Source organism: Strix uralensis, chromosome 5 (assembly GCF_047716275.1).
Source record: "Strix uralensis isolate ZFMK-TIS-50842 chromosome 5, bStrUra1, whole genome shotgun sequence".
Taxonomy (NCBI): domain Eukaryota; kingdom Metazoa; phylum Chordata; class Aves; order Strigiformes; family Strigidae; genus Strix; species Strix uralensis.
In genome coordinates, this window is record NC_133976.1 from 13,801,818 (window position 1) to 13,821,110 (window position 19,293).

General features: G+C 40.2%; 1 protein-coding gene across 3 annotated transcripts in view; it reads left to right on the plus strand.

Annotated features, from left to right (window-relative positions):
- Positions 1–19,293, plus strand: part of GSAP (gamma-secretase activating protein) — a 48,100-nt gene that overhangs the window by 22,403 nt on the left and 6,404 nt on the right. For all 3 annotated transcript variants that reach the window (XR_012629128.1, XM_074869897.1, XM_074869898.1), the window contains 14 exons: positions 357–434; positions 897–989; positions 2,261–2,478; positions 2,787–2,856; positions 3,569–3,651; positions 4,305–4,358; positions 8,251–8,376; positions 8,791–8,846; positions 9,267–9,298; positions 10,945–11,006; positions 12,593–12,688; positions 17,057–17,127; positions 17,699–17,793; positions 18,917–19,036. Coding sequence is in view for 2 of the 3 variants with exons in the window: in XM_074869897.1 (XP_074725998.1) it covers positions 357–434; positions 897–989; positions 2,261–2,478; positions 2,787–2,856; positions 3,569–3,651; positions 4,305–4,358; positions 8,251–8,376; positions 8,791–8,846; positions 9,267–9,298; positions 10,945–11,006; positions 12,593–12,688; positions 17,057–17,127; positions 17,699–17,793; positions 18,917–19,036 (1,254 nt within the window). In the remaining variant the exon portion in view is untranslated. The remainder of the gene's footprint in view (positions 1–356; positions 435–896; positions 990–2,260; positions 2,479–2,786; positions 2,857–3,568; positions 3,652–4,304; positions 4,359–8,250; positions 8,377–8,790; positions 8,847–9,266; positions 9,299–10,944; positions 11,007–12,592; positions 12,689–17,056; positions 17,128–17,698; positions 17,794–18,916; positions 19,037–19,293) is intronic.

The window sequence follows — 19,293 nt, forward strand, 5'->3', positions numbered from 1 at the left end:
GAACGTGAAGCAAAGATACCTAAAGGTTTTGTTTGGGGTTTTTTTGGGGGGAGGTATTTTTACACAAGCTTGCTCTGGGGTGGAATGGTTTTTCAAACACGAACATAGGCTGTGCAGTGCACGGCCACTTTCCGCATACTAAAGAACTGCATTGTGTGGGTGCAGGTCTACTAAGTATGCAGCAACTCTGTTTAGGATGAAGTCTATCTGTGCAGACAAACCCATAAAGCAGTCTAAAATATCTCTGTTTGGGTGTATCAGCACTGCTGAAGTTTCTAGCTGTAAAGTCATACTTGGCTTGTAACAGATGGTGTTTACTGTTTGGGTTTTTTAAAAGTATTATTATTTTTCCCCAGGTTACAACAAAACTTTTACAGTTTCTCTAGAAAGAACAGAATCTCATCAATTGAAGGAAGTGGCTTTTATGAATCTTGGTAGGTTACTTGTGTTAATTCCCTGTGTGACTGCCATTCTCTGTCCCCAGTAGGGAGACAAATGGCTACCCATTCCCTAGAAGGAAAGGACCATTTTTCTTTAAGTAGTTGTGTTATTTTGCTGCTTTTTTTTGGCTTAACTTTTATATTTGGCATTCAATACTGCAATACCTCACTATTACTAAGCAACTTCCTCTGAAATTGCCTCAATCTGCTCTGGACATCAGCTGCCGAGTTCTTGAGTGTCTCAAGCCTCTTGAATCCTCCCCTGGAAACCCAAATGTATTGCTAGTGTTTCCTGTGTTAATACAACAGCAGCTTTTAATTAACTCCTTTTATATTTCCTAGATATAATCAATTCCATCAGAGAGAGGTGGGCCAAGATGAGAATCATGTGAAACAACCTCTTAAAGCAAATAAGTGAACAAGTGCTAAATTGACCACTGTTATTTCTTTAAATAGACTATTATGTGGCTGCTTATTTGCCTGGCCAGTTCCTGCATCTCCTGAATATTCAGCATCCTGACCTGCCGTGCTATAGTTTATTTCTGACAGGTATAGTAAGACTGCTGCTTGAAGTAATTTTATTGTTGTAGTGGAAACTTGTTCAGATCTCTTTACATGAAAGTTGTATTTCTCAATGTTTTCTTTATGCTGAAGAAGGAGAGAGATTGAAGAAATAAGAATGGCTTTTTTGCACTTTCCATTTTAAAGAGAGAATCTGAAGTGACATTTCGTACTTCGCCTGTTACGTACTTCTAGCTTGTTATGAAATGGAAGAAGACCTTTCACTGAATTTGAAATTCTTTCTCTTGGTTTCATGGTTTCCCTTCCCCCATCTTTGCACATGCTTCTGGTCCTCCACTGTTCTCAAATTTCACGTGGAGATGTAAATTTGATTTTACATTTCCTTCCTCCAATTGAGTTGCTCTAAATGTGTGTGTTTGGAGGGTGTGGGGAGAGGAAATCTGTGTTTCCTTCACCTGATCAGGCTGATGCAATTTGATTTAGAATCTCATCTGAGAGGCATGTTATTTCATTTCCAACAAACATGTCTTTATGGGAAGTGGGTTATTTTTGGAAGTGGGGGGCCTTTGTTTGAAAACAGAAATCTGTTCTTCTGATTGGGTGTAGGAGAGGTAAGTAGGGGGAACTGGTGCAGGGGCAGCATCACAAGAAGTTAATACCTGTTGTATATACATAATGAAATACCATTCTGCTAGAAATGAGTGAAAAGCATCACTTGTATGGTGGCTGTGATTTTTCTCATGCAAAGGGTCTGGAATCCTACTGTGTAGTACTGCGGTGGTGACCCTTAGTATTAGCATAAAAAAAGTGGTTTTGATCTGATGCTTCAGTCAGTAACCGTAGAGCAGAACCTTCCTGTTGTGGCCGTTGGGATTGATGGTAACAGATCCACCAATACAAGCTTGTATTACGATTCTGCATGTGAGCAGTTCTGAACTGTACCAATCTGCTTAGGTGCTAATTCTAGTGTTGAATCTCTGTTACTAACCTTGTGCCCTTCTCTGTTCCATCCTGTGTACTCTAATTTGTGTTATGACAGCACTGTGATCCTCAAATCTGTACACCTTCTCTGCTTCAGCAGTAGGGGAGGAGAGAACTGAGTATGGACTGTGTTCCTCATTTACTACTTTTACCCAGCCAGCACCATTCGTCCCCTTCTTCAGCATAATACCAGGGCAGCTAGTACAAGAGGCAGACTGTTTCCTACTGCTGGGGACCTAGGAGTCTTAAGAGAAATACTGGTAGCAGCCAGATTTCATATTCTTAGACGTTTTTATTCTCAAACCAATGTTCTACAGGTGAGGATGCAAGAATTGACATGTTGCAAAACTGCTCCATCCAATCCCCACTCATGTCAACAGTCTTGGATTGCCACGTAGGAAGTATGTATGCTGTGAGCATCAGTGACAGTGCCTTACTGCAGTTCCTACAGAACAGCAAACGCGACAGCGAGAGATTGGCAGCTCTACATTGTGCCCTGTTGTACTTCCGGCACACAGAAGACTTGGAAATGCAGGTGGGAAAAGAACCTCCTCTAAGTTGTTTTTTTTTCGGTGACTGATGTCGTCTTATACAAAGCATGGGCATGGATAATATCAGCCAAAGAAGAAAAGTCCTTATTCACATGTACCTTTTGGCAGTGCCAAGAGGCTGATCAGCTGGGCTGCCCAAACAGCTCTATTGGTCAAGGCTGTCCTGAAACATTTATCTGTATATCACTACTTCATGCAAAGCATTACTACCAAAACCAAAGTTTCTATAGTCTCTTACTACACATGCTTAAACAGAGAGATGTGATAAACTCCCCCGTTCTCATTCTGACAGATTATTTGGTGGATTTCTGACAACCTGTCAACGTGTCATTCTTTTGACCCCATTCAAGAATTTATCATCGGTAGGTATTTCTTTTCCTGCATACTGAATTTTCCTGCATACCCTAGTTGTGACTTGAGACGCCACAATGTCACAAACTGACTCTCTTCTTTCCAAACTTTTTTGTTATGATTTGTGTTAACTGACCTGCATTCTGCGGTGTTAGAGACAATATCAGTAGTTTATGAGATACCTAGAGCTTTCAAAATGAGATTGGCAGTAAAACTTCAAATTCATTCTTTGAATTACACATGTCTAGTGGGACAAAGAGATTTCTTGTTATTTAGGTCACTGGAGAGCAAATTCTCCATCTGGCTCCTGTCTTGGATATCTGGGATGTAAATAATTGAGATTGGAGTGGAGGAACAAATCTCCTCTAGCCTAGCCAAACCATTTTTTCATAAGGGTTTGGCATATCATGATATTCTCCTCTAATAGCTGATTCCTCAGCCTTAGCCAGTGCCTGTCCTGTGCCCTGAGCCTTTGTACAAAGGACCCCTGCAGCGCTGAGCTGTAGCCAAGCAGCTGACCCAGCTCTGCAGCCATCTGGACTTCTCTTCCTCCTTTTGTGCACAGAATGGGACCAATTCCACCATGGAGGAAGCTGTTTCAGAGACAGCAGCAGGATTTGTCCCTAAAGAAGTGTTAGATAAGGAACTGACTGTGAAGCCTACTCTTGTTAACTGATAGTTTATACAATCTTGCCCTTATAAATCTTTTTACATTGCATTCAGCCTCCCTGTACTGCAGAATGTGTCCAGAAACTCATGACTTGGATAAACTTTTGCCCTACACTTCACTGCTTGACTGGATAGGGGTAAGATAACAGCTGGTACTTTAATTAATAGCTAGAGGGGGTCTGTTTTTTCTCCCTTAATAGAGCCTTTAACTTGATGCCTTACCTTTTCATAGACATGCTCTAAATCCATATCTCTGCTGTATGCCCATTTTGTTTTGCCGAGTCTTAACCTTAGCGATGTTTTTCATAAGTTCTATTTTTTGTCAACAAATAAAAACATTTATAAAACAAGAACATAATTGAATGGATGATTAAATCTCTTGGTTTTCATAATAAGATATTCTTTTGCTTATCATATGAGGTTTATAATTAATGCAGAATATATTTCACCAGCAAAATCATGCAGTTATTTCCAAGACAAACAGTATCAGTAGAATTAAGATTTATGAGTAAGTTTGCAGAAGTAAAATAACTTTAGGCAAGACTCTACAGTTAGAGCAAATAGTTTAATTTCTCTGATCTGACATTGTTCTAATATGTTGTCTTTTTTTAAATGCGATGATTGAGAGAAAGATCTTCCATATTTGTTCTTGGCAAAACTGAATGTACAGTTTTGGTTAGCTAACTAGTTTCACAAAGGGAACGGGTAATGGGCATTCACTTAGATACCCAAACAGGCCAATGTTTTACGCTAAATGATTCATATCCTTGTAATTTATCTGTATTTATAGATTATCCCCGGAGTAACATGTGCAACAGACATTATTTCTCTACCTGTGTTAGAGGTAAGTTCCGGCATAAAGCCATTAGTATTTGCAGATTAGGAGCTTTTTTTTGTGGGGTGTGGGTGTGCTAAAGAGTAAGGAAGCAGTGACCCCACAGGCCTATCCAAAAATAGTGGTGAAAATTACCCTGTTTGAAATGACTTATGCATTTACTAAAATATCGTTTATTCAGACTGATGTTTTCTAGCTCAAAGATATAATTTTTTTTTCCCCTTTCTGAAAAGACTTCTTCCATTCAATAGGGAAGATCCTCCCAGAATTAATTCTTGTTATATTTGATTGATACCTCTTCATTTTGTGACTTTGTTATCTGGAAGTAAACTTGGCACAGTAGACATGTAGGATTTCTATATATCTCTATGTATCCCCACTTTGAGGGATAATTCATTGTGCTGCCATTGGTACCAGTGGTTCATGACCCTCTCACTTTGTTTTGTCCAGAGCATCCTGTGGTTGCACTGATGTCAGGGCTTTGGCTAGCTAAATCTAGACAAATTCCTGCACAGCCTGGAAAAGGCAGTGAGCTGGATGGGGAGAGCACATGCTGTTTGGGTAGGAAATTGTACTTTCCGTTGAAAACAACATGAATGATTCTTCCCGTCTTCCATTCCATTCCCTCAGATCCAGTTTAGAGAAATACTTGAAGTTTTCCTAAGTGTTCCCATACAAAATCTGAAAGAGGCTTTTAATAAACAGCTTCTTGTGGAGGGCTAATGGGGAGAGTCAGAGCTTGAACACAACAGTACCAGCAACACACGGGAGTAGACTCTGGATACATGAGAATATTGTTTCATGTAGCACTTTAAAGAGGTGAGAGTCTGTTTCCTCCCCAGTGCTTATAATTAGCTCATAAAGCTTCACTGTTCACAAAGTCTTTTAAAATCAGTGAAATACCCACTGCTCACTCACTCCACAACAGTGCATCACGGCTGTGCTGCTACAGATACACATGACTGCTGTCAGGGAATCGGGCTTTGCATGCTTGGCTTGGGAAGGCTGCCCTGAGAGCTGGGACACCTGGGAAAATCAGATCTTGAGAAAATTTGTTGCTAGATAATCCCTGTAATTCACTGAGGTCAAAGTTAGCAGGCCTTTAATTTGTCTGAGATTGAACCTCAAGCCCCTCGGGGCAAATGCCTTTAGCAGCTATACTTCCTGATTGTGGAACTCATTTCCTATTTCTGTCTGAAACCTAAACAGATTGAAAAGGTCAGAGTTGAACTAAAGACAAATATTTCCTGCTACTTTTGACTACAAATTGCTCTGACTCTTGAGTGAGGACAAAGATGATAGTACACAGGGTGAGGGTTAGTGCTTTGCCTACTTTGTACCACTCCAGTGACACAAACCCACCATGGCTCGAGTTCAGGTGGTCAGTTGTTGGTGTCAGTTGATGTATGTTGTTGGCATCACAAGTCAGACCCTGGTCACAAATCTGGTCCTACAAGTAGTATTTCTTTTGCAAATATTTTATGGCATTTCACAGAAACAATGGTGAATTGTTGCTTTGAGAATCTTTTTGGAGTTCTCAAACCCGTGAATTGTTGAGAGCCTTTGGGAGGGCTGTGTCCATATTCACAAAAAAATATGTGCTATTTAGGCAACAGGTGTATTTTTATCACTAAATTCCTGTTCAGCAAGAGATATTGAGAGAGTCTGAGAGAAAGGAGGAACAGTCAGTGCAATTGTTAAAAAGCTTTACATAGTGATTGCAATTACTAAGAGTGATTTTTTTTTTATTTTTTTTTTCCTTTTTAAACACAGAAACCAAACTTGAAGGGGTGCAAACAGGCTTGATCAGAGGGGGAGAAGGAAGGGGCAGGAGGAAGAAGGGAAGAAAACAGGAGGAGGTCCAGGAGAAGAGTGAAAATGTATAGTGCAAGCAGTTGTCAGAGATCAGCACAGGAAAAGGCAGCTTCTCCCTCATGCTGTGCTGTGAGCCAGTGCGGTGAATAGTGATGTTTTAGTTAGTTCCATGGCTCTCAGAATACCTTCACTGCTGCAGAGACATAGCACTACAGTTCCCCTGGGTAGGACACATGCCTCTTAAAGGTCATTGCCACCCTGCATCCTTTCAGAGGGGTATAGCAGAGAGCTCTCTCTGTCTTCAGTTAAGAAAACACTACTTATGCAAGGCTTCATGGGAGCTTTTCATGGATTGAAACCTGCTAGGGCCTTACATTGACTTATGGTAAAACACTGGCTTTTATAGGTATTCATGCTTAGGTATTAATTCCTGGCTCTCTAGAAATGCCTGCAAAATATACACCACCTAAGACGAAGCCTTCTCTTTCTAGTCCTTGCCCTAATGACTCTCAAGAAGTAACAGATTTAATTAAAATAATCCTTTATTTTTAACTTTTGACTTTTTAATGAGATCTAATACAGTGCAGGTTTTCAGTGGTGTCTGCTTTTAATCCGAAGCCTACCACTTCCTGTTACAGATGCACTATATGAAAGAAACTTGCTGTCTTGCTTCCCCCCTGCCACGCATCAAACAAAATCCAGTGTGGCCTGAATGCAGTTTTGCAGTGGTGGTGCTGTCGCAGTTGCATAAATTGGTCACTAGATGATACCCTTATGCTATATTCTTGATATTTCTCTGATTTTATATTGGTAACATTTAGGCAGTAACATACTGCAGTAGTAGGTTGTAGATCTTGTTAGTTAGCTCCAGCAGGGTGAACATATGGTGCCACATGCACTCCTAGTTCCCAAATGCTAAATATAACTAACATGAAGCAAAAATGAGATTTGTTTTTCTCTGCTGCAGCTACAACAATAAAGCGACAATCAGCACTGGCAGCAAGAGGGAAGGGGCTGGCAGGATTGAGTCTCTGCAATTTATTTTCCTTGGCAAATTCTAGTTTATAGTACGAAGTGGTTTTAAAGGCTTCTGAGTCTTTCTTCTAAAGGTATTGTCATTGTAGAAAAGTAGGGGGGAAAGAGCAAAATCCAGCATGTTAATGCTAGATGGAGGAATATTGTGAACTCAAACTTCTCTTCTTGCAAATGTCACTACTGTAGTGTCTGTATTGGGGGATAAATGTATATGAAGAGCATATACAGCTAGTAATGTCTCTGGTTTTTGCCTTAATCTCATCTCTTCCTCAGCAATGATCACATTACTCCCCCTTTATAAACAGCAGCTTCAAATCTTTATACCCAGTCCAAGAACTAGCTCAGGAAAGCAGTGTGTGTTTGGGTTTTTTTCCTCCTGTCTGTTCACAGCTGAGTTTAACAGCATTAGAGTCAAAGGCTTTAGAATTACTATGGAAATGTTTGGATTTTTCTTTTCTGGGATGAGGCACTCCTACTTGAGGTTGGCAAATGGATGTTTGCAGTGTAAGTATTAATGCAGCTTGAAAATAGTGGTGGCTTGCAGCTGCCAGGGTTACAGTGGTGTTCCTCTGTTTGGAACTACTAGAAAACCAGAATGGGATTTATTTGACCAAATGTAAACATTTACATCTAAGTCAGTTGCCTAAGGCTCCTTTTACAGTCAGTGGAAGTCTAGGCAACATGGCCAGTGTAGTCTGTGGTGCAGTTCTTCTCATTCCGTCCCAAACACGTGAAATAGGTCAGATGAAGTACGACCTAGAGGTACTTAGTTCTTCCCAGTGACTTAAAAGGATCCTAAGTGGCAAAGTATCTGCCTTACAGGCACCAAATCTTGACCTCAAGTTTAAGTAAGTGCTACCCCTGACATCAAATCAAGGAAATAAAAGTACTGGGGAAAAACAGTGTAACTACTTTTGTTTAACTTTCTTCACTTGGATTGTTATGATGGTACATTAATCACAGTTCTTTCCAATCACTTAGTTGGGAGAGTGATTAGGTATTTCTTTAATAGTGCAGCCTGTACTCATGCTTTCCCTGCAATACTTTGCAGTTCCAAAACTCCAAAGGCTTCTGGGAGAAACTCAACTCAAACTTGGAGAGTGTGAAGTATGCAGAGCCACACTTGCATTACCACAGTAACGTGCTCAGGAGGGAATGGCGTAAACTTTCGGAAGAGGTAAATATGCATGCCCCAAAACAGTCTCCAGAGCTGCCTCTGAAGTGGACGTTTTAAAGCCAAGCACGGAAGAGTTGGGTTTTTTATTTTGAGGATAAAGAAATGGGAATCTGATTATGAGAAGTGAAAAGGCTTAGAGTCATTTTACTTATAAGGTGATTGCCTGTAAGTCTTACTCTATTAAAATAATGTGGGAAACTAAACACACACAGAGCTTGCACATACTTGTATTGCCAGGTAGGTGTGTGAGTGCCTATGAGCGTGGGTAGTTGGAAGGTGAGTTGAAGCCCCACTGTGCGTTATTTCTATTCAGAGGGAAAACTAGCTTCATTTTTCACCTGCATTTTATCAGGGAATATTTTAATTGTCCTTCTACTTTGTTCATTTGGTGATTTTTGTTTGTTTATAAACCAGAGAGAGGAGAGAACCACCACAGTGTATTTGAGGAATATTTTTGAAAATGCCAAAAAGTAGGTACTATTGTCTATTACATTTACCCTTTGTTATTTTGTTGAAGCTTGTTGAAGGACTTAATGTGCCATTAAATAGTTGATTAGGTACCTGATTAGATATCTTACTTTAAAGAAGATTATCCAGCTGAAAATCATTTATTGGAATCCTTGTAATCACTACAGTATGATCCAAAATATCCAGGCCTCTAGTGCTAAGGTATTTATGGTAGATGTGAAGAGTTAATCTTATGCAACCTGGACAGATAAAACTTTTTTAATGCTATTTAATATCTTTACTAAATGCAGTGACATGTACAGTTCTTAAATTTCTTTAGCTGCCTTTGAAAGATCAAAGGGTCGTTTAAGCTTTTTAATGTCCTTATGAAATCCTTTAGAGTCATGCATATGAAACAAGCTGATTTTTGTTTCAAACTCCAGGGTGCTTTCTCATCTGGACACTTGGGACTCTGGTAAGTAAAACTTGTCTTGATGTAGATCTTAACTGTAAGGTTTATTACAATATTTTCATCTAGCTGTTGTTGGCTAAAAATAAATTGCTGTGTGTTTTCAGCACCAAAGAGTCTGAGGCGTTAAGATGATTGGTTATTAAATCAGAGGAAAACTTTCTCTCTGATAGTAGTGGTAGGATCATATACTGACTAGGAAACCCTTGAAAATAAAGTTCCTACTTCATATTGGACCTAACAGCATAAGCAGTAAACCTTTGTCTGCCTAAGGATTTCTTCAGGATTTTTCTCCTGCAGCAGAGTATCAATGATGCCATGTTACTGTTGAGTCTTGTCCATGTATAGCTGCCTTTGCAACTCTAGAACTTGCGTACAGTAGGAGATTATGGCTGGTGAAAAACCATGGTGTAGACGAAACACATGTAATGAATTTTCCTAGGCCAGGAACACTTGAGATTTTGGGATGTTCAGTTCCTCCGTCAAAATAAGTGAAAATGAATTTAGTAGTAAATTATGTTCCTGCTGTTCACACATCAGTGCCTTCTATGTGCTCTGCCACTGTGTCCTGTGAAATGATGCTGATCTAAGTGCTGCTCACTCCTTTTATTATGAGGAATTTTCAGTGCATTCATTTCCATCCCCTAACACCAGTTATTCACACCACTGCTGGTTGTAGCTATGGGCTCTGACTTTTAGGGACCTTGTACCAACTTTGTGAGCCTCAGATTCATGTTTTCCAGAGGTGCTTACTGATAAAGAAGGCAGATGTTTAACTGTTACTAGAGAATTTCTAGATAGCTGCCAGCTGGTAACAAGCATCGGTGTAGTGGATCTTCCCTGTAGATTTTTCTTCAGGTCCTTTAAAATCAAGCAACACAGGTTTCTGTGCTGCTGAGTGGTGGAGTAAATATATTTCAAGGTGAGCAAAGATGGCTGGAAAGAACTTTGTAAAAAAGAACTTTGTTGACTTGATTTTATGCTACATGATGAAATAGGAGATTTTTTTTCTTCCTTTGCTGTTAGTAGACAGGAAGCACTGATTAGGAAATACAGGGTATTTGATTTCAGTAGTACTATAACCTCCTTCCATTTAGTTAGAAAAGTTGCATTCTTTTACATAGCAGTGTGCAAATCTGAATAACAGAAGCAGCCAGACTATGGGGGAGAACTGGGAAAGTGGGAGGTGATTCTGTGGAGTATTTACTTTCTGTCCAGCCATTTCCCTGAAGGCCTATGCAGGTGTCTTAGCTTGTTTGTTTGTAAATGACAAGATCTAACTAGCACATGCATTTGCACTGGTGTTACCAGGTGTGCCTCTTTGCTCTACTGAATCACCACACTGTAATAACTCTTACTTAAATATCAAAGAAAAGAGTAATGCAAATGAAGTGTAAAGTGGTGCAACAGGCTTGTGTCCCTCTGTGTTAAGCACTTGAGAGAGAAGATGGCAGATACAGGGTTATTTTCCATTCCTCAGTTCTCTCTTACGCAGTCCTGATTCTTCACTATCTTAGTTCTGTAGGTGAGTAGATCAAACCACAACTTCTGTATGTTTGTGCATGTTTCTAAGTACTTTTGAAGCTGGTTGAAGTCTGGTGGTATGTCTATAGTGTCATGTCCTTGAATGATTCTTGCTTTGTGTATTTCAGAGGAAAGGCTAGTACCTCTCTTTCAAGAGGAAGATTATGAGCAGCAATTACTGATGGGACTGGTATGTGCTTTTGTCACAGTGTGCACTAGAGGACGCACAGCCTCAACAAATGTAGAGTAAGGCTATGAGTTCAGTGCTGAGTGGAAGCTTACTCATAGTAGCTATGGGACAAACCTGGTATTTCCTGAGTTTAGAGTTCATAGTCATCATATCATGATACCATCTTAACAGGTCACGATATCATAAGGCATAGGGGAAAAACAGCGTTGGAAAGTTGATTTGTCAAAATGCTTTTTCCCAATGCAACTTTCCTTTGGCTAGAAACTGTTACCCTGGAATTCGTCTTAATCTGTCAGTTACTTTTGGACTACTTAATGTCCTTAAAACATGTATAAGTGAATTCCCCACCAACTACTTCCCTCAAAGAGAAGATCACAGATCTTCTTGCTCCTCAATTTATCACCTTTTTTACTGTCTCCTTTTCCTTCTACCTCACTTCTGGGACTGCTATGGCTATTCTGAGGTCCTTTCATCTTTTGCACTGTTTTCACTGATGATCTCCCTAAAGGACCTACCATCCTTATGCTTCTGGGTAATAAATCCTGTCTCAAATCCCTGCCTGTCCTCCCTCTGTCCAAATACACATCTTTGGTTATCTTTTGTTCTCTTACTACTAAAACCAAATAAAACCCTTCAGCATGCACTGGAAGGTCGCAGCACTGCATCTGTGAAGAGCATATCAACACTGTCCTGTCTGTCCAAATCTAAGGCAAATTTTCATTCTTTGCAGTCTTGTCCCCTTGTTTCCAAGTTGTGCCTCTCATTCTCTGAAGCTTCCCTACATTCCTTCCCTTCAGTTTATTCAGACAGATCCAAAAAACAGGTCGCTGCTGTCCTTTGTCTATGCTTTCCTAATACCTGTATTGCTGTCCTGACACATTGAAATTAATCTACTTGTAAACTCTTTGAGACAGAGATTTTTATTTGCCTCAGTTTTACTCTGAGCTTGGAGGCAAGTAATCCTTATAGTAATTCTCAGCAAAGAACCAGCATGGACTTGACTTGCAATCCAAAGCTACATGAGGTCAGAGAATATTTCAGAGAGGAGAAGGTAGGGACTGGCATGTACTGTATGATAACAAACACCTGATTTTAAAGACTTTACAATTAATGTTTAAGCTGAAGTTGCCATTAATCACTCAGGTTCTCAGGTTCTTGGCTACTACCACAAACTGTACTTGTGCTAGTTTTCCCTATCATAAAATCCCTCAAGTTTATTTGTATGTAATAAATATTTATATTCTCATGATTCAATGTTCATATTAAAATCCTTCTCTCTCCCTGTTCTCTTGGCTTGACCCAGAGAGATACAAGAACTGTAAGCTTTTTCTCTTCAATGTCATTGAAAGTTCAGCTTTGCACTCATTTTTCTGAATTTACACCAAGTAACCATTTTGAATATTCACATCTGCTGTTGAATTCAGCAAGATTGTATGGTAGCTTGGGACTCACTCTGAACTGGAGTTTTCTAACAAGGAAACGTTTTGTTGTGCTAATGCCTATTGATCAGGCCCCAAACCTGCTGGAGCTTTTGGATCTTTTTGAAGATGCCCAAGGACACTGAATTGTTGGCTTTTTTTTCCTAGATGGTTGCTCAGCTAAAGGATCACCTTATGAGACATCTACAGTATGTAGGAAAAAAGAAGATTGACCAAATAGTTCTGGATTACGTTGCAAACCTGGTTAGTTTGATTTCATAGTCACTATTGTGAGCAAGCATGTATTTGTTGGAGGGCAGGGTCTTGCATATGTACTGTGTGTATGTAGCATATATTTGATGGGAGGACATTGTTTTAAAGATGTTTAATAATATTTTTCTGCTTAATATTATGTATTCATAAAGGAAATATTAATATTAAAAAGAGTTGTATTGGTCACTCAGAATACAGAAGAAACAGTTGCCTTTACAGCTGGTATAAATATGGTCTACGCTCAGAAGTGAAAATGTGAACTCATCCTGAAAGGCAAAAGAATGGTCTTTAGATCCATTTTGTTTCCTGTAGAATACATTGCTGCATGTCTTGAATAACGAAAGTGCCATCAGGGAAATACAGACCAAGAAAAAAATATTTCACTCCAACATGACATGAGAGTATATCATCACTGCTACATACTGACTTCAGTGGGCTTTTTGTGAGTGTAACAGGAGACAGAGGTTTGCCTGAAGAAATCCACATAAACTACAGTGAAAATTTGCTTTCCAAATTCTTATTTTTCTGCCTTTCATCCTCTTAAGGGAAACTTTAAAAAAAAAAAAAGCTGTAAAAACTGTGGCTGGTGTGGCATACAATAATTTCTATTGTACCTGTTTTTGTCTGTCTCAACATCAAGTCCTTGAAGTGCAGAATGCAGAGTCCATGAAAGCTCACATGGCAACTAGTAAATCATGTTCTCTGCCTTTGTGCTAGCCCTGCCACACTGTTCAGGAAAAACTCCCCACAGTGCTGTTTCCTAAGGATGAAAATCTCTGGAAACTTTTCTTGAGGCTACTGGTGCCTTGCATCGTTTCAGATGTCTTGTGCAAATCATTTGTGCTGTCAATGTTACAATTTTCTCTGAACCGCTGCGGCTTCCACTGAGGTTACTGACTTTACTATTCAGGCCTCGCTTTATAGCTTGACAAGTTGTTTCACTGGTAATCGTCAGTCTGTTTTCTATATCTTTGCAGGAAAGAAATTAAAACTAATGGCTGATTAAAATAGGAACAGTACATCATGAACCAAAGCTTTGTACCTGAAAACAGTGCTGAAAAAAGGCACAAGGGGAATGTTTATTTTCCTTTCATTCGGTTTCCAGTTATCATTTGTTCATTCTTAATATAAACTAAGATAAAATATGAAAACACCTATGCAGCCTTGATCTTCAAAACTAAATTATTGTAGACTAAATCTTAACAGTCAAAACAAATCTCAGCCCTCCCCATCAGCAAACTCAGGATTAATTTTTTTTTTTAATGTCACTAAAAGAAAGAATCCTAGTCAGAAACTCCTACTTCTTAAATCTTTCTATATCCTAAATGTTTGGAAGTTCTTCAGGGGAGTGAATTGTTTTGATTCTTCCAACAGTTTTCTGTAGCATGTAGCTGAGCTACTGAAACTATTGAAACAGGAAGAGACTTGAAGTTATTTTCTTGTCTGTTTGCTTTCATAAAATATTTTTTTATTACATTCAGGAGCAAAGGAGTGGCTGAGAATAGGGCTCTGTGGTGTGTAGCCACTCTATAAATCAATTACAGCTGAAGTTGAAGTAGCCAAGACATGGGAGCATTGACAGTTTCTCATAAAACAACAGGCTAGCGGCTGGTTGCTGTCGGAGGACTGGGTGTATTTGTATACAGAGAAGTAACGTGGGGAAGTGTGAATGAAATGTCTCAGTGGGAATTCCCTTGTTTGCTGAGGAGGTCTGCAGAGCCCAAGATTGCCTGGTTAACGGTCCACGTGCCACCAAGCCTGCAGTAGTTGTTTGTATGTCCGTATTCTCTTTCTCCCCTGCAATCACTTTGTCTTAGCTTTACTCCGTATCTGTTTCTCTCACTCTTTTCATTTCAATGGGGCAGGAAAGGGGGGAAATAACTTACAGAAGTGGTATGACATTTGCTGCCCTGACAGCAAGCAGAAGGGGAGGCAGAGTGAACAGTCAGCCTGTGGCACAGGAAAGAGGCAGACCAGAATAAAGTGTTGAAATGTCTCTGGAAGTAGCTGCAATAGCTGTACCTTTTTCACTGATGTCTGTGGCCAGCTATCATCTGATGGCATCTGAACCGCAGAGGAATAGAAGGCAGACACCCTTTGGATTTGAGTTTTCTCAGGAGAAGGAGGAGTGCCTCATATCCCTTCTGCAGGAGGGGATCTGGAAGACAGCAAGACCTTGTCTCACTCCCTTTAGTCCTTTGCTCCTGATTCTTTTCCTTGGCTGCATCCATGTCTTTCCTGTAGAAACAGCCACAGGAGCTGAGCACTCGTCCAAATGTCACTAGTGGAACTTGAGTCTACTCAGCACTGTTGCCTGAAAATGTAGATGTTTCAAGACAGCAAGGTGCTTTGCAAATGTCAGCCTAGGCCCTGCTGCACGCACTGTCTGGCTGTTGATCATGTATTCTCTCATTAGTTTAGAGCACTGCAAGGGAAATGGCTTCTGATGCTTACTCAGAAAAACCTCATATTGTACGTCTTCGTTACTAAATTAAAAATGGCTTTGCACTGAAGGTATGGGTTTAGCTCTTAACTTAGCTCCCCCAGAGACCTGCTGCTAGCCTTGGAGATAAAGCTGCCTGTACTCCCTCTATAAATCAGATCATGTTTGTTTTCTCTCATGCACGTTATCCTGTGTGCTATACACTGAAAAGAGTGGAGATATGGCTTCTCTTTCTGTAGGTATTTTCTCTGATGTCCACTGTAGATGGTAGGTGCTGATCTCCAAAGTGAGTAGTGCTGTTGGTGAGGGTGTCATGTCACAAGCATGCATGTATTTAAATATGTTGTGATAGCTAGGTTGACTGTGACTTAAGAAGTTATTATCTTTCTACACCATGCAAAAGCCGTATAGTTTGCTGTATTGTTAAGCAAAGAATATTGATTCTGGAGTATCATACCTATGAAAACCATTTTTGTTGCACAAATCATAAGACATGATTTTGGAGTTTGTAAGAACCTTCCCTTCATCTCAACACTGATCTTCAGATCCAGCTGTAGCTCCTGATGCAGAGGCCTTAGCTGCACCCTGTGTGCTGGCCAGAGATGAAAGTCATTCCGGCAGCAGGTGTAGTTCTTGTGACCCTTCTCTGAAAATTGGAAATCACGCATTTCCTAGAGAATGAGTGGAGAAAACTTGCCATGCTCCAGAGAGATTAAACTGGAGGTTTCCACTGCATCCAGAAAGTATGAAGATGGAAAGTATTAGGTGGTTGTGGAGGGAAGAGGTGCTACCTTGTAGAGCTTTCTGGCCAAGGTACAGAGGAGAGCACTCAGGAGCATTACTGAAGACCAATACTTCTGTTTTGGCCTTTGCATATGAACCTCCCCTGTGTGTCCTGTTTCTCTCTTGCTCAGAGCCTGTGACAAGTTAGAGGTTGGAGAGGGCATAGCCTATGAGAAGAAAAGAGAGTGGGAAAAAGGATTCCTGGATTCTGGCCATCTTGGGGGAAAAGGGTTTGTAACTTCTCGTGATACCTCCCTGCAAAGCAGGGGTCAGACTTGCTTCCTGAGTTTCCTAGGGTGGATTGAGTAGTGCACTTTGAGGCCCAGAGATAAAAGGCATAGAGGAAGTGTCTCAATTCTGTTACTGAGATATGGAAGTGGTTACACGTGACAACTATGAGGGACCGGCTAGGAGAAGTTATTTCAACTCTTTCATGTGTGATTTCTCTCTTTCAGCTGCAGAGGCTTAGGAGGCCCAAGTGAGAACAGGGCTTGTGCCTTTTGTATGCTGACAGTCTATACTGGAGGTCAGTTTGGGAGCACAAAGAAGCAACAGTATGGGCCAAGGCACTGTTTTACTTCACTATGGACAAAAAGGAAACTCAGTAGGGGAGGAGAGGCATTTGCTTGTTTCATCTTTCCTCCTTGCTGGAACTAGATTTGCAATTTCTCCTGCAGACTTTTCTCAGCAAACTGAGTATTCCGTTGTCTTCAGCATCATCCAGTTTTGTGGGGGCCCTCGGGACCTTTCGCTGCCAAATGCTCAGCCACTTGGACATGCAGTTTTTGCTTTCATGGCAAACATCTTTTGAGAATTTGATGCAAGAACGTGAGATCAGCTGATCCCCAAGGAGCACGAATATGTTAAGATGCTATATGTCTTGCACAATGCTTTGATGAGCTGGAAGCACTTACTGTAAACTTATGGAATAAGGCAATTCAGTTACAATTCAAATTTTAATCAATTTTACATTTGAAGCCCCTAGGAAAAAAAAAAAAAAAGACAAATGCTGAAGTCTTAGTAGGAGTCTCATGAGAAGTTTTTAACATAAACTGGTGTGTGAAATAAAGAAGGCCAAGGGCCTGCTGTACACAGGCTCCTAGAAACACTCAATGTTTTCTTTTTTGTTTTAGCTGAATCTGGTACATCGAATATTGGAAGAAGTTTGGAGGAGATACCAGCTTCATTCCTGCATCTTCTGCTTGTGAGCAAGTCCTTTGTTAAAGTTTTCAGCCTACCTTTTAAAATATGGGCATAATAATTTTGGTCTTCAACAGTACTACTCGCTTGAACAGTCGGTGCTCACTCTACTGTAACTGTCAGTATGACTGTCATGTACTCTTTTTAATGATCCTGCTGGTCCTCTGTAAGCTGACATGAATATTAATCATATAGGCAGTTTTACAGCTGAATTTCAAAGTTGCTGAGTTCATAGTGGTCTTAAGCTGGGTAATGGGTGTTAAACATCAGTGAAAGCCAGGTCGCTTATACCAGCACTCAAAACAACCTATTTCTGTTGATACCAGGTACTGCTGAGAGAATTGGAAATAAGCCATAGTGGGGGAAGGAGAAAGGGGACACCACAGAGACTTTGTGTCAACACTGAACAGCTAGTGCTGTTAGGTGACAGGCACCTAGTAAAGAAGATAGCATCCCATGACAATTCACCCAAAACACATGCACTTAGTGCACATGTAGTACAACAGATTGACCATATCTCCAGGAGAGTGTGGGCATCTTGGGTTCCTAATATGTTGCTACTTTGTTAAATACAGTGATGAGAGAGGAAGTGTGGGAGAGTTTGCAGTGTTCCACATCATGAGTCGGATTCTGGAAGCTGCAAATGGCATGTGCATGCCTTTACCTCCTGGTAAGTCCTGTGTTTTGCTGTTTTAATCATAAGTGAGGAGAACAATGCTATGAATTCCTTCCAGAAGAGCACTAGTTTTAGCACATGTGTCAAATTAGCTTTGGTAGTATTGAAGTCTATTCAAGACAGTTACAGAGGGGAAGACCCTCCATAAACATGTGCAAGTGAAATGAAACAAAACTGAATAGTTACTACAAATAGAGACAACAAATCAGAGGTTTAGTTCAGTTTTCAGCTTCCAGTGAAATGCTCAGGTGCAGTCTTAGCTTAGAACTAAGATTTAGACTTTTTTCATTTACGTATTTTTCTTAGACAACTGAATTTTAGTGTCAAGGGCTACAAGGGAAAATCATGTCTTGGAGAAAAAAGAGAGTTTTTTCTCATGCTGTTGCTCTGCTAATATTTTTCAGTTTTATTCTGAAAGGATTACCTCCAGCCTTGATAGATGATGTTGATAGCAGACTTTAATTTCCTAGAGCTCCTCGTAATTGCTTAGTCTTTTAAAATCACTTGCTTATTTTTGTAACGGAAAGACTTCTTAACATCTTAATTCTTTCTGATTCTGTTTGAATCTTTCTAGTTTTTATTTCCTGATCTGTCTTCGAAACGATTTTTGGTATGAGGTTATCCCTCAGACTTACAACGTTTAGACGGAAATGCTGCCACATAATGGTGTCACGTGATGACAAGACCATCCTCCGGGTGATGTTAAGTGAGAAACTGAAGTCTGCCTGAGGGAATGTGTGGGTGGCAGCCACATACTCAGGGCAGTGAGGCCTCAGGTTTTGATTAATTGAGAGGAAAGAGGGAGATAAAAGGCAAATTAATAGAACAATTCAGATATAAGGCAACAGCTTGGAGATGTTTAATGATTGTATATGACTATAATGACTGTTTTCAGTCCCCTTGGCTTTCCTCTTTCTGGCAGGATTGTACTTGAGAGGAGTTAAAGGATGCCTAAGTAAGACTACATGACTTTTGACAAACTGATTTCCTCACCAACGCAAAACAGTGAGAAGTTAAGGAGAGTGTTGGCTTTAGCTAGACTAATGCCAGTCTCTAATACAGACTAAGAAAAAAAATATATATTGTTGTACCAGACAAGTTTGTCTCTCTTCCATAGGTTTTCACACTTTGCACTTGGGGCTTGGTGTTCGATGTCTCCCTCTGCACACCCTCCTGCACTATATTGATCATGGAGTCTTGCATTTGACAGAAACGGGTGTCAGGAAATTGCTGAAAGGTACAGTGAGTTTCATGTGTTTCACTTGTTACCAGCCAGCTAGTTGGGAGTGATGTCTTTTCAGTCATTCAAACTCAGACACAGGATTTACCACCCAGGAGACTCAGCTCTTCTCACAGAGTGTTGTTTCAGTGAGGTCTGTAGCTGATGGTGTTGCCCAGCTGAAAGGAGTAAATTAGGGCTCAGACTATACAATTGAGCCTTACTGTAGTAGACAAAGAAATACCTGTTTGGGGAGAATTTGAGTTTATAGTTTT